General features: G+C 39.8%; 1 protein-coding gene across 1 annotated transcript; it reads left to right on the top strand.

The window, feature by feature from the left end:
- Nucleotides 1-131: 131 nt before the first annotated feature.
- On the top strand, nt 132-13529 carry tarbp1 (TAR (HIV-1) RNA binding protein 1). The gene is made up of 29 exons (XM_055029873.1): nt 132-1535; nt 2321-2418; nt 2509-2578; nt 2851-2999; nt 3114-3166; nt 3258-3355; nt 3434-3569; nt 3646-3742; nt 4196-4285; nt 4382-4529; nt 4631-4894; nt 5606-5703; nt 5796-5954; nt 6034-6260; nt 6411-6654; nt 6761-6949; nt 7050-7249; nt 7333-7404; nt 7526-7646; nt 8482-8592; nt 8665-8814; nt 8898-8984; nt 9069-9271; nt 9354-9435; nt 9522-9693; nt 9787-9972; nt 10245-10369; nt 11432-11568; nt 12909-13529. The coding sequence occupies exons 1-29, from the start codon at nt 605-607 to the stop codon at nt 13087-13089; spliced, it is 4878 nt and encodes a 1625-aa protein (XP_054885848.1). The 5' UTR covers nt 132-604; the 3' UTR covers nt 13090-13529.
- The last annotated feature ends 20 nt before the right edge of the window (nt 13530-13549 follow it).

The following is a 13549-nucleotide window of genomic DNA, read 5'->3' as shown; positions in this document are numbered from 1 at the left end:
ACACTTGACGATATGTGTATCGTCATATTTACTAAATTAGAATTAAGTTCAGATGACGCGTGCGTTTGTATTAACATACCTTTTGAAAATAACATACGCAGACGTTAAACATACTCTTTATTAAGCTCAAATTTCTCATGTTTATTTTAATGGTCTGATGTAATATTCTAATTTTAAATGTCACGTTAGCTTTGAGGGGGGGTAAAAATCCTAATAACTAGCAGACATCCATCAGTGTGCTACATTGTGATAAAAGTCCTCGGTTAAATACAAATGATCAAATTGAATAGCTCATTACATACAAGCACGTACAAAAAAATTGAGTACAAGATGAAAACACGAGCTTCAATATCTTTGAATGCCTTAATACAACTAAAACGCCAAGGAACACAAATGCATTTTACATAATTGAGAGATGAAAATGTTTATTTGGTGAGCTGTGAAGTTACGCGAACGTTTCATTCCACTCTCGCGAGATTTCCGGATTACGTTTACGGAAGTTTATATTTTTATTGGGAAAACGTGCAGACTGTGCCATTTGTCTTCTAAAAACCGGTTGTCGTCTCTTTTACATGCTCGGCACTATCAGCCTAACTCATAAACAATGTCTACCACTTTGATTCAGGCGGTACTGAGCAGCTCTCCTAATTACGATATTTTGTTTGAATCTCTTTGCTGGCCGGAGGATTCGTGGCCGCAGACGGAGCGTGTTGAGGCGCTCACTGCTCTCATCGAAGCTCTCGGACCGTTTCTGACCGACTCAGATTCGGTTCAGACTTCACTGACAGGTGTAAACAAAAGGGGCATTCGTGACAAAACTGAGTCGGTCATTTGGTCGAAATGTCTGCCATTTCTTTGCAGACTCTCAGCAGAAGCGAGTGATGATACGCGCTGCAGAGAGAGCACAGCCTCTGTCTGCAGATTGCTCGCTGCCTCCGTGGGTGTGTGCGGGGAAAAAGTACGGACTAGAGTGGTTTCATCCATCCTGCCGTCGTTACAGCGGATGTCAGAGGAGGAGCCGCTTGCGCCGGGGGCTCTCGGCGTGCAGGTTGCTGCTGAAGTCCTGGCTGCTCTCATGCCTCTTCTTACAGCGGACGAAGAACTCACACTCGACACTTTAAACTGTGCGCTGTCCTCTGTCAGATCACTCCCCGATGACCTGGTATCCAAAGTGATGGTCAGGATCATTTTAACTTCGCTCAATTGCTGCAGCGATGCGAGCTCCAACTTCATCCTCAAGCGCGTCCTGGATGATGTTTGCAGCTGGCACTCCACGGAGCGAACAGCGGTGGTCACAGAGAGGACGCTGCTGTGTTTGACCGTCCTGTCAGACCATCTCCTGAAATTTCACATCGCCCCCTCCTCCGAGTGCCGCGAGGCCGACCCACGTCTGCGTCCTCAGTTCTGGGTAATTTGTCAGGACGGACTGACGCACAGGGACAGCGTGTCACGCAAGAGGGCACTGTACCTGTTGAAAAGATGCGCAGCGTTATCCGAAGAGGAGGGCTTTGATTCCCGTTCTACATCAGAGGATGGTAACGTACAGAGTGCCGTGCAAAAGCGTTCTTACTCATTCAGTTTTGTTTAATTTTCATATTTTGTCAAAATCACATGCTAACAAGTTATGCGGTGTATTTGTTTTTTTATTGCTTTTCACTCAAAATATCATGGAGAAAAAGTCTGGAAGCAGACAAAACAGAAAGACTTACAAAACTGATGAAACTGACCGGAGGAGTCACATTGCAATAATCTAAGTATTACTGCAACTATTAATCCCTCACTTAAATGTTTGAACTAATTAGCATTGGTTTTGGACAAAATATTTTGGATAATAAAGTTATTACATTACATACAGTCTATACAGATTTGGTGTATCATTTTGTAATTGCATCAGAATGAAAATGAAATATTTTCACTGATTAAATCCCCTATAACAACACTGGAGAAAGCAGAATTTTCTTGTTCCGTCTCTGCAGTTTAGTAAAGATATATATTTTTTTCAGTGTGTTTAAAGCTCAGCAGTAATGTTTACATTTTGCATTTTAAAAATGTAGAAATGTTTTTTTCTAACATAGTTAAGCTATTTTACTTGAATAGACAAATTATTTGCAAAAACAACAGGCTGGCCTTGCAACACAAGAAAATCAAGTGTACCTTTTGTGACATTCTTTTTTTTTATGATGGCAGCAAAACAGGTAGCTTTTTTCTCTATTTCTGACAACTGACAATTTTCATTTTTTTTTCTACATAATCGATGCAACCCAGAGTATTCTCATCTTTGAGAATGGTATGTAGTTGGCTAAAAAAAAATCTTTTGTAGGAGAGACATTGTTTAAATGGGTCCCCAGTAAAAGCAAACCGCTGAGGGAGTTCTGGGAGGACTACACTCTGGTGATGGAAACGCTGGAGGAGAATCAGGTAGAAAGTTCTACGGAGTTGTTGCCTCACAACCTTTTTGAGACATTCTAAAACAAACTGTTCAATCTCCCCCTGTGCCCCTCTTTGCAGGTTCATGTTGTTCGACCAGTTTTAAACAGAATTGACACGTTAATCCAAGCAACAGTGAATGATAGTGAAGGTAAGTTTTAATTGTTTGAATGCTGTGTCAAATGACTTACCTTTTTATTCATTATTTTATGTATCAAGTTTTGTCTAATGCTAGAAGTGTGCTATTCTTAATGAGCTAAGGCTAATAAAAACTTGGAATGTTTTGTCAGTAATTTTTGTTGCTTTCTTGAAGGTTCTAAACAATCTGTAATCTATTGACATAATCATGAAAGATTTTCAAAACAACTAACATGCATCAACACTATAGTGAGTTAACTCTGAGTTTGTTGACCGGTGCTACAGGGTCAGGCCTGTTCCACCCGTCCTGGCTGCTGTGTGTGTACCAGCGCATGTTCCACAGTGAGAATAAATCCTTAATGAGAGAAGGAGTGTGCCATCTGCTTCAGCTGCAGATTCTTCAGCAGCCAGCCTTTGCAGCAGCATTTTCTCAGGTGCACAGTGTATTTGCTGCAAGGCAATTCAAATCATCATATGTCACAAAAATCATTTCCTTTTCTTTCTTTCATTTCATTTTAAATCCTTCTTTTGATGCATTGCTCTTGTAGTTTGTCGTGGGTTCCTTCATGAATGTTCTGTCTGAAACGTCCCTTTTCTGTAGGTGAGGATTTACATTTGTTTTTGTCAAGTTCTGGAGATTATGTCATTAGTTTCATGTTAGTTTTATCTAACTCAGCCTCTGTCAAATATAGATCACCAGGCCAGAGTGTAGGAGACTGTCCTGAGCTGGCGGTTAAACTCCAGGCCTTCCTGGTCACCTTCTTCACAAGCCTGCCATTGGAGGACAGAGGTGCAGCTGGCAAACAAATTCATGAATCCATGAGTCACGTTTCATAATCTATCTCTAACTGTTGTGTTTGCTCTGCAGGTTCTGTTTTGTTTCAGCTGATTCAGCAGCTCAGCTCCAAGCACTGGTGCGCCGTACCGCTCCTCTTCGTCTGTCAGGCTTTTTCACATCTCCCTCCATGTCCTTTGCTGAACATCAGCGGCCTATCTGCTCTACGGTAAGTAATGTCATCTTTGGCTACATTATTTTAGGCCATGAGACTGATTTTACAGTATTTGTGCCTTGCATTCCAGGGAGGTGCTACGCTGCACCATGATCACTCATCAAGTTCTGCTAAGAGGAGCTGCACAGTGTTTTTTGCTAAAGAGCGCCCTCTCTCTGACAGATGTGGTAAGATGAAGATGATTATCTAGAATGTTAAAAATAAAAGGCAATATCCTTCAAATAATTATGGTTGTATGTGAAACATATTAAAAAAAAATACTGTTACAGTTTAAGATGACTATCGCAAGAAATACTTTTGGTAAGGAGAGGTTGTTTTGACATTTTAGGAGCTGAGCCAGTTAGACAGAAAATCTTATCCAAAAAAAATAAACAAATTACTTTAATTTGCTACTGTCCTGGTAACTATTTCATAGTAAGTCATTATTTTTAGTCAATTGTGAAAAAACATGGTTAAAAATCTGAAAATTGAATTTGAAACCAAGTGTAACTATTTGCTGGTGCTAATAAATATTACGCACAAGCAAGTTTCACTGCTTTCCATGTTATGTGTACTAGTTGTATTGGGTACTTGGAAAAATCCAACTAAGTTTAAAGTTGTTTTTTTTTTATTTATTACAGAGTGAAGTGACTGTAGATGACTTATTTAGTTTCCTGGTGCATTTTCGTGCTGATGAGTCTTTGTGTAGGGGGACAGAGCTATGGAATGAGGTTTGCTCCTTACTCACACATGCACTCTGAAGTATATTCAAATACTGTATGAAAAAAGTTGCAACAACTGATTATCACTTCATGTTCTTGTGAAAGTTGTGCATCTGGTTATTGGAACATGAATGCAGTTTCAAGTCCAGAATTCTGGACAGCGATTTCACCGATGATCCCACACAAAAAGAAAGCATAAGAGCCTATGTTCAACAAGAGGTACTTGCTTATCTTCGTGTTCCAGCAAGCACAGGTGAGTCTGGTGTGGGAGTGTTATAGAAACAGAGAGAATTGTATCTGTAGATGTGATGTATTTGCATGTGATTCTTATCAGAGTCAGTTTTCGTCATACAGGTCAGGCAGAACGGTTACCTGACTCTAGAGAGGCTGATAAGTTGGCAAGAGCCCTTCTGCTGTGTGTGGACATGGAGAGGAGGCGACTGGGAGGACAAACCAGTAAAATTCTGGGTTCAGTGCTGTCTCCGCTTCTGGACACCCTGAGCAGAGTCTACGCCAATATCTACCTTCCTGTCCGTAAGAGTGACAAAGGTCTGCAGCTCCTGCTTAGACTGCTGCAGCTTGGGACGAAGCCATGTGGTCAGCAAAAAGAAGTGGAAGGTTTGCGTTCAAACTCCTTAAATCTTCCCCTATAAGTGTTGACTTTAATACTGTAAATTCAATTTATACATAGATTGAATTAATTGAAAGAAGACTGAAAGGCTCTTTCCTGTCTTTTTCTTAGTGTTCTAGAAAATACAACAATTTATTTGATGGACTGGAAAGTAAAAATGCACTATATGATTTACAAAACCTTTTAGCACTCCAATGTGCAAAGTACTTCTCTTAGCGTGACGACAGGTAAAATATCACAAAATTTCTCACTAAGAGTAAAAAGTAGGCACCATTCATTCTTGCCCCTTAACTGTTTTTGTAAATAAGTGTATAAATATACAAGTGCCCGACCCTCAGTTCTTACAGATTTAGACTTACTGGAGTCTGAATAAACCACATGATACTACCCAGATTAATGAAATTGCCAGTGTAAACCTTTTCTGCTTTGATTAATTTAGTTTTTGACTGATTACACCAAGATCAATTATCATTTCTTTTAAATTGACATTATACTTGGCATACTACTAAGCTGAGTTAGTAGGCCAAATTGCTGAAGAAGCTGGAACTGAGAAAAAAAAACCTAAAGAAATTAAAATGGTGGAAATTTTACTGTGAAATGTGTCAAAGAAATACAATAGGAACTTCATAATAAATAGAAGTAAAAACACAATAAGACATTTTGGTTTGCACTTGTTAAGCCTTATGTTTGTTTCACAGAGGATGAGGTGATGTTTGCCATTGAACAAACCTTTCTTAAACTTGTTGACCCAGTCCAGGATTTTATCCTGAGGAGGCTGTGTGGGGAGCTGCAGGAGGTAATCAGAAAGAAAAGCATTCTACATCACTGTCCAATTACAAAGAACCGCTCAAGAACTCAGATGTCTGCACATGCTTTATTCTTTGACAGCTCTTTGACGTTGAACGGGCCGAGCTGTATCTGTGTGTCCTGAGGCAGCTGGTTGTTATGTGCAGCTCATCATCTCACTACCACAAGGACATCCAGCAGTTTGCTTTCCTCAAACTCATAAAGTACAGCCTTTCAGTTTTGCTTGAGCCAACCCAACAGGTATACATTTAAATATATGTACTCATCATCAGATCTGCTGCTCTAAAGTTACGCAAGGACTGTTTTGTGTTTGTCTTAGGTCCCATCTGTGGCCAATCAGGTGTCCAAGGCTGTCAGTATGGCTTCTTTGGCTGCTGTGTGTGAGCTCTTGCAGCAAGGAGGAATTGGTATGAGTGCAGATACTGGTTCTGCCCTGAAGTCCATGAATGATTATTTCTACACTTTGAGGACTTCCTCACAGTGTCTGTCATCTCTTGGAAACATTAACAAATCCTTGATGAAACCACAGCTATTAGGTAGTTCAAGGTTTGTGGAAACTCCATAATGAACTGAAAAATGTATATATTCAATATAATGCGATGTCATTATTACATGTAAAAATGTATATATATATATTTAGTATTGCGGTGCCATAATTAAATTTTTTAAAAAATATATATAATTTTTTTTGGGTAGTGACCTTGAATCTCAAGGCCTCCTGCAACAGGACTGGGGACGCATTGCTGCCAACTTCTTGCGGGACCAGTGGATTTGCCTAAATTTCCTGATTAGGACTGTAGGGATTAAAGCATCTGTAGAAATTTCCCAAGTGTCCGAGACCCTCAGAGCTGCTCTGAGTTGCAGCATTGAGGCCCTGGCTCTGCTGCCCAGTGACCTTGTGCTGCCCGTACTAAACTTCATGAACGCGCTGCTGCCACAAGTGAGTATCAGTCCAGCAAGAATGATAAATTTAAGGACATGATGACTCTAAGAAAGTTCTGAGGCTGATTAACCTTCATTCTCATAATCTGTTTTTTTGATCGTAGTTGGTACAGGATCAGGAGGACCTCTGTGTGCAGGCGGTCACTCTGAGTTGGGAGCTTGTACAGGGGCTTAGCACAAACGCTCATGACTTTTGGCCAGCACTAAAGGGCTTCATCTCCATGGCCTTCCAGCACAAACTCCTGCAGCTGACACATGATCAGGCTCCGATTCTCACGACTGCACTGAAAAAGGTTATCCACACTAAGACAAAGCAACTTTTCTCCTCTCGATATCTTCCACTTTCTATGTTCAGAGTTCAAATCTATGATGGTGTTAAATGGTTTTGCTTAGATTTTCACAGACTTGTTGGAGCTGTCTCAGTCGAAGAGCGGTGTCTTCGGTGTGCTACTTCAGCACTGCTGTCAGACCTGGCTGCCCAATGACCCAGGCAGCAGGGATCAGGCTGCTGTTGTGTTCTCTAGTGTTTTTAACCACCTGGATATAGTCACTGAGGCCTGTGTTTATGGACCAGTGTTCAGGAGAGATCAACGGTTAATCCACGCAACATTCCCTAGGCTTCTGTTCTTGTTCCTCAATGTTCTTTTAACAATATTACTTCTTTCATTTTTCAAAGACTCGTCCTGGATGTCCAGATATATGTAGAGAAACTTGGTGCAACGTGTGCCTCTAATGTTGCAGTTGCGAGGTAGGCAACGTTTTACCTCTATGGAGAACTAGCTTCTGGCTTGTTAACTCACCAGATGCTGTGAGTTAACAAGATCACCACTAGAAGTCACTGTTGTTGATGTGCTGCTTTTGTTTCCCAGTGATATCAGGGATGATCAGCTGCCCCGCATATGTGTGCTGACATTTCTTAGCCGCCTGGATCCTTCTGATCAGCAGCATCAGAGACTCATGGAGGAATTAGTGATGGAGCTGCTGAGAAAGGTACTAGTTGAACGTTGGGTAGATGGGAAAATTGACCAATGCAGCATGCAAATCAGTTTACCTGAAAATCTTTTTTTCACCTCAAATATTGTTTTAATATTTAACTTTTTTTTTGAGAAATATAAATATAAAAACATGTTCTGCAAAAATGTTTTACTTTTTATTTTAAGATAATGTTGTTGTGGAAACAAGTTTAAGAGGAAATATGTAAGAACCTAAGAAAACCAATCTAGCTTTATGATTTATTTCTTAATAATTATATGTAGAGTTTAAAGTAAAACAAATCTAAGAATTGCTACACAAATTGATACTCTTGATAATAAATAAATCTGAGTAAAACATTTTTTAAGTGAGACATAAAACACTGAACTAGTACTACATGACATCGTTATTTTCTGTAGCAGAAATTCAGGAGTTCATTTTTCACCAAAGTGGAAAAGAGAAGCAGTAAGATAAATGGGTTACGATTTCCATAAACCAGGAAATGGCTACAAAAAATTGTTACAGTGCTTTGAAAAAGAACTGGTCAATTTCCAATTTTGTTGTGCCTGTTTCTTTTTGACACATTTTCCTGTCAAAAAAAGATAAAATGCTAAATCCAAGTAAAATTAAACTCAGCTCAGGTTAGGCACAGTAATTAGTTATTTAACAAAAGAAGGCACATTGGGCCAGGTTAGTTTAGATAGATTTTTCCATTTAATGAATTAAAAACAGCGTTTTGTTTTTGTTCTGTAATATTTGAAATTGCAGTTTTACTGATTCATTTGTGCCATAAATGCATGAACTAATTCAGCCAATGCAGTTCACACCATTTCTCTCAACCCCATCTTCACAGGACAGCCTCATATCAAAGTCCAAAGTCCGTTCCTATGGTAACTCCCTGCAGCATCGGGTCAAAAACAGAGCATGGCAAACACTGCTGCTGTTGCTTCCCAAACTCAAAGAGGTGAGTTACTGACAGTTTCTCTGAAACTAAGAGATTCTAGAATAAAATGTGAGTTTCACGTTGTGCCTGCAGGAATTTGTTGCCACTCTGGTGAACCACGTCTTTGAAGCTGGATTTTGCAGCAACCAGGCCTCAGTGAAGTACCTGATTGAATGGATGATGATTCTTGTTCTTGTCAAGTATCCGCATCATATTGACAAATTCTGGAGCTGCTTCAACTTTGTGAGCTCATTTTCTACTTATATGGTTGAACAAATAATAGTAAAACATCAGAGAGCCATATATTTTACTGTTGTATTGCACAGGATCACGAAAAGACCAAGACGAGCATCTGCACATTCCTGTCTGTCCTGGTTCACTTCAGTGTCATCATCCCACATGTTGAGGATAAGGTAACTCTCTTTAGCTTTCTATATTCTAATGTCATTCCTAAATATTTGTGGACAGCTTTTGTTTTTCATTGTTCCTGTTAAAAGCTCGGGCAGCTGCGTAGAGCTCTGGATGTCATCCTGCAGTCGTGTTTCAACCACAACTTCAGCGTGCGCCTGTATGCTTTACTGGCATTGAAGAAGGTGTGGAGCCTCGCAGAGGAGGAGGAAGAGAATGATGAAGCTTTCAAGGGGCTGTCTTCTGTGGTGACAGCCTGTCTGAACCAGGCCGAGGCCATGCAGAGAACCGGGTTAGAACAGCTGCTGCAATAACGTGTTCCAGTGCACATAATGAGCTTATTCAAAGACGGTTTTTACTGTTTTTCCTCAAAGAAATGCCAATAAGAACTGGCTGAGGATTCAGGGACACTTCTTTTTCGGAGCCTTTCATCCCATAAGGGATTACAGCATGGAGGTGGGTTCATTGTTCTACGAACACATAAGGTCTGCTGAAACACAGTTACTCAAATCAACTGTTTCCCTTTTTTGTTTGTCTTTTAGACCATATTTCACACTTTTCCCAGTCTGTCAGAGTTGGCCGACGATGAGTGGATCCCACCGTGGAAGTTTGAAAAGCTGTCATCCTTTCCTAAAAATCTGTTAATCCCATTGAGGAATTCTGCTCCTGAGTTGGGCCAGCTCCAGGCTGGAGATTGGATCCAGCAAGATCGAAGTACAGAGACGTTTTTCTCAGCTGGAGTAACTATTCCATGAGGTTAGCCCATTTTATCCTTACTGTGTGTGTGTGTAATGTCATATTTCCCAGGCGAGCAGGATAAAGAGGATCGCTGGTCTGAGGTGCAGAAGAAGATCACACCCTGGAGGTCGGGGGTCAACGATCAGGAACCCGAATTGAAGCTGGTTCCGGCTCAGCGGGCAGCTCGGCTGGGCAAACAGCACGGCAGCCTGCTGGTGGTGGCCTCCTTGATTGACAAGCCCACTAATTTAGGAGGTTTGTGTTTAAGTATAATTTTTCAAACCTTATCACACATGCTATATTGGGTCTGGGCTTTGACTGGGCCATTCTAATGCATGAGTATTTTTGATCCAAACTGTTTTAGTGGAACTCTGTCTGTATATTTCGGGTTGGTCTCCTGCTAGAAGGCTAACCTCTGCATCAGTCTCAAGTCTTTTTGTAGCCTTTAAATTGTTCCCCACCGTCCTGTTGAGTGAAATTACATGAAACAGATTAACATTTTTGACTTGTTGCTGTTGTTGTTCCAGGTCTCTGCAGAACATGTGAGATATTTGGGGCGAGCGGTCTGGTTCTGGACAGTCTGCACCATCTTAATGACAAACATTTCCAGTCCCTGAGCGTTTCAGCTGAGCTTTGGCTTCCTTTGCTAGAGGTGAGATGTGGAATTTATCCTTAGCAACATTTGCTGAGGATTAAAGTACAGTGCCCATCAAAAGTATTAATAGCTCTCCCACCACTATAGCCACAATCTTTGATTTCAGTGGGATTATATGCTAACACACATTGAAGGATAATGATGCATGGTTTAATTATTTATTTATTTTTGCAAATTCTGATTTTAATAGTGATCATTTTTATTCATCTTCACTGAGTTGAAACTTTGCAAAACCACCTTTAACTGCAATCAGAGCTGCATTTAAATTTTTTATATATATACATGTCTCTATTTGCTTTGCTCAGCTAAAGAAACAGATGTGTCTTTGTAAAATTCTGCAAACTCATTCAGATTGAATGAAGAACATTTATTTAATATTTAATATTAAATGAATGTTCACAGTTTTAAAAATTAGCAACACATTTTCAGTTTGATTTAGATCCTTCCTTTGACTTAACCATGTAAATTACCTGTGATGTTAAACTATTACAGCTCTGGATGTTTGTTTATGGTTATCCTGCTGAAGCATTGACCTTCACCCTAGTTCTAGGTCTTTTGAATTTGATGCTGCTACCTTCTCCAAATATAGCATGTTGTTCTTAGCCCAGAATGTTCAAGATTGTTTTTCATGATATGGTTTGTTCTCTAAGGTTTTCTAAAAACAGTTGTTGTGAACTGAGTAGAAATTACCCTTAGTTGGATTGGGTTGTATTTTTACAGTAAGGGGGTTTGAATTGTAATAAAATGAAAGAAAGTTTGTGGTTGAAATGTAAAAAAAATAATTGAAAAAAGTTCCTGGTGTGTGAATGTTTTGGAAAAGCTTAGTGTAGATAAAGAGGAAATCCCAGTAGGGAGATAACACATACAAAGTAATAACCATTCTGAATGATTGTTAAACTGTGTGAACCCTGATTTACTGTAGTCAGTATCTGTGTGCAACCAGCTTTTTTTGCTGTGTTGAACTTTTGTGCTGTTTTAAAGTTCTCTAGATGCTTTACTGTTTGATGGTTTAATTCATCTCCAACATTCTTCTGTTTTTTGTTCTTTTTTTATTTTCAGGTGAAGCCCGTGGAGCTCACTCATTTCCTCCAGGTAAAGAAGAGCGAAGGTTACTGTATTGTTGGAGTGGAGCAGACTGCTAATAGTCAGAAGCTCCAGGACTTCAAGTTCCCTGAAAAAACTCTGCTACTTCTGGGGTAGGAGGACACTAAGAACATTACAGTTTAAAAAGGGGTCAGAGTTCTGTTTTTTTCCATCAGAGCAGTCACCGGTCTCTGTCTTGCACGCCCTTGTGGGTCTCTTAGTGCTGAAGCCAAGAGCTGACAGGGCTATTTTAGTGTCCTCTCACCCGTTAAGTTGTCGCCCCCGTGGGGTTTGCTCCCCTCCTTTGCCTTGTGTACCTGTCGGGGCATGCTGGTCTATAATTAATTGGCTGTTCCTGAGGGAAACGAAGGATGGGAATTACTCAAAATTACACAATGAGCATGATTACAAAAGTCTTTCAGTCCTATAATCTGTTACATCCTCTAGTTTGGTCACCAGATTTTCTTTCATGTACCAGCTGCATACAGTTGGAACATGAGTGGCATATAGTGGCACTTGTGAGGTAGAGGGAGAACAGTATCGACCCCCCGCCTCCTTTAGGCGTGTTAGTTTGTTTTCTTCAGTTCAAACAAGGAAGCTGTGGTGTTGGCGTAAGGGCCTCATGTGTAAACTCTCTCTTTAATGCTCTCACAGCTGCGCTCTACTCTGCACATCATGGCCTAGCTCTAATTTCCCATCAGCCTCTCTATTGTCTCAGCCACTTTCCTTCCAGATGAATGTCACCCATCAACAAGTGTTTCCTCATTGGGGGGGCGACTGCCGAGATTAAAGCCAGGCGCTTATTACCCTTTTATGTTTACTTTGCGTGGCCAATATGGGGCAGCGAGCATTCTCACTTTAATACAGTTTGTTTTGCTCTTGGAATTAAACTAATAAATCATCTTCATAAAAAACTCAGTTTTGATAAAAATGACTACTACAGGTGTGCTTGACTGGGAATAAAAAAAAAAAGATTTTGTAAAATTAGAAACTTCAACATGTATTACTGGGGTTTTCTGGGATTGACCAACACCAAGTGGTACGTCATTATGAAGAGGAATAATAAATATATATTGGTTTTTGAAAGTATTACTAGCAGAAATTGACTCGGTTTCTTAATTGTGATTCTAAATGCAGTTGATTGAACTGGATTTTATTTAGGGTGACGAATAAAACAAGGTAAATGGTCTGTTTATAAAATGCCTTATCAAGTTTGAGGTCTTCCAAGCGTTTCCACTACAGTCAGTCATTCAGCCATCATGCAATGTAATTGTATTAAATTATTTTAGAAGTTTTTGTTGAAACTTCATGTTTTTTAGAAGAGTTTGAATTACATTTAAGACTAGAAACATGTTTCTTTTTACTGTTGTTTTGAAAATAGTACCAAAACTAAAACTTTTTCCCATGTCAAAACATTTAACATTTTTCTCTAACATTTTTCTCCCTTTGACAGCAACGAGCGGGAAGGTATTCCTGCCAATCTTCTCCAGATGTTGGACGTGTGTGTGGAAATCCCTCAACAAGGGATCATCCGCTCACTCAACGTCCACGTGAGCGCTGCCCTATTGATCTGGGAATATACGCGGCAGCACCTCACCTCCGGATCACAAGAAGTCCACTCAGATTGCAGCTGAAGAAGAAGAGGATGCAGACATGGCAACACAGCCGATGTCAAACCTAAACGAACTTATACACAGTTTGTGTGTTTAAAGGACCATCAGATTTTGCATGTTGTGTGTGACCCAAAGTCCTGTCAGGGTTCAGTCTGGTCAGCAGGCATTTTATGTTTTAGTAAGATCCCTAAGACAGTCAGGGTCAGTTATTTTATCTAAATATTGCTTATCATAAATGAACAGAGATTTTATATATTTTGACAGAACTGCTGTATAAGAAGGCATTTGTTGCTCAGGGCAGGAAGTTGTATATGGACTTTGTTCTAATGTCAAACTAAGTAACATATTTCTCTATTTACTAGTTTTTGCTATATTGTCTATGCTCTAAATGTTTTTTTTTTCTTTTTTAAATCAAGTCATACTTTTTATATTAAAATAAACTAACCTTTTTTCACACTTGACTTTATTTGCTTCCTTTCAT

This window comes from Poeciliopsis prolifica, unplaced genomic scaffold (genome assembly GCF_027474105.1).
Source record: "Poeciliopsis prolifica strain line A6 unplaced genomic scaffold, Auburn_PproV2 SCAFFOLD005, whole genome shotgun sequence".
In the NCBI taxonomy this organism is placed as follows: Eukaryota; Metazoa; Chordata; class Actinopteri; order Cyprinodontiformes; family Poeciliidae; genus Poeciliopsis; species Poeciliopsis prolifica.
This window is presented reverse-complemented; position numbering and strand designations above follow the sequence as displayed.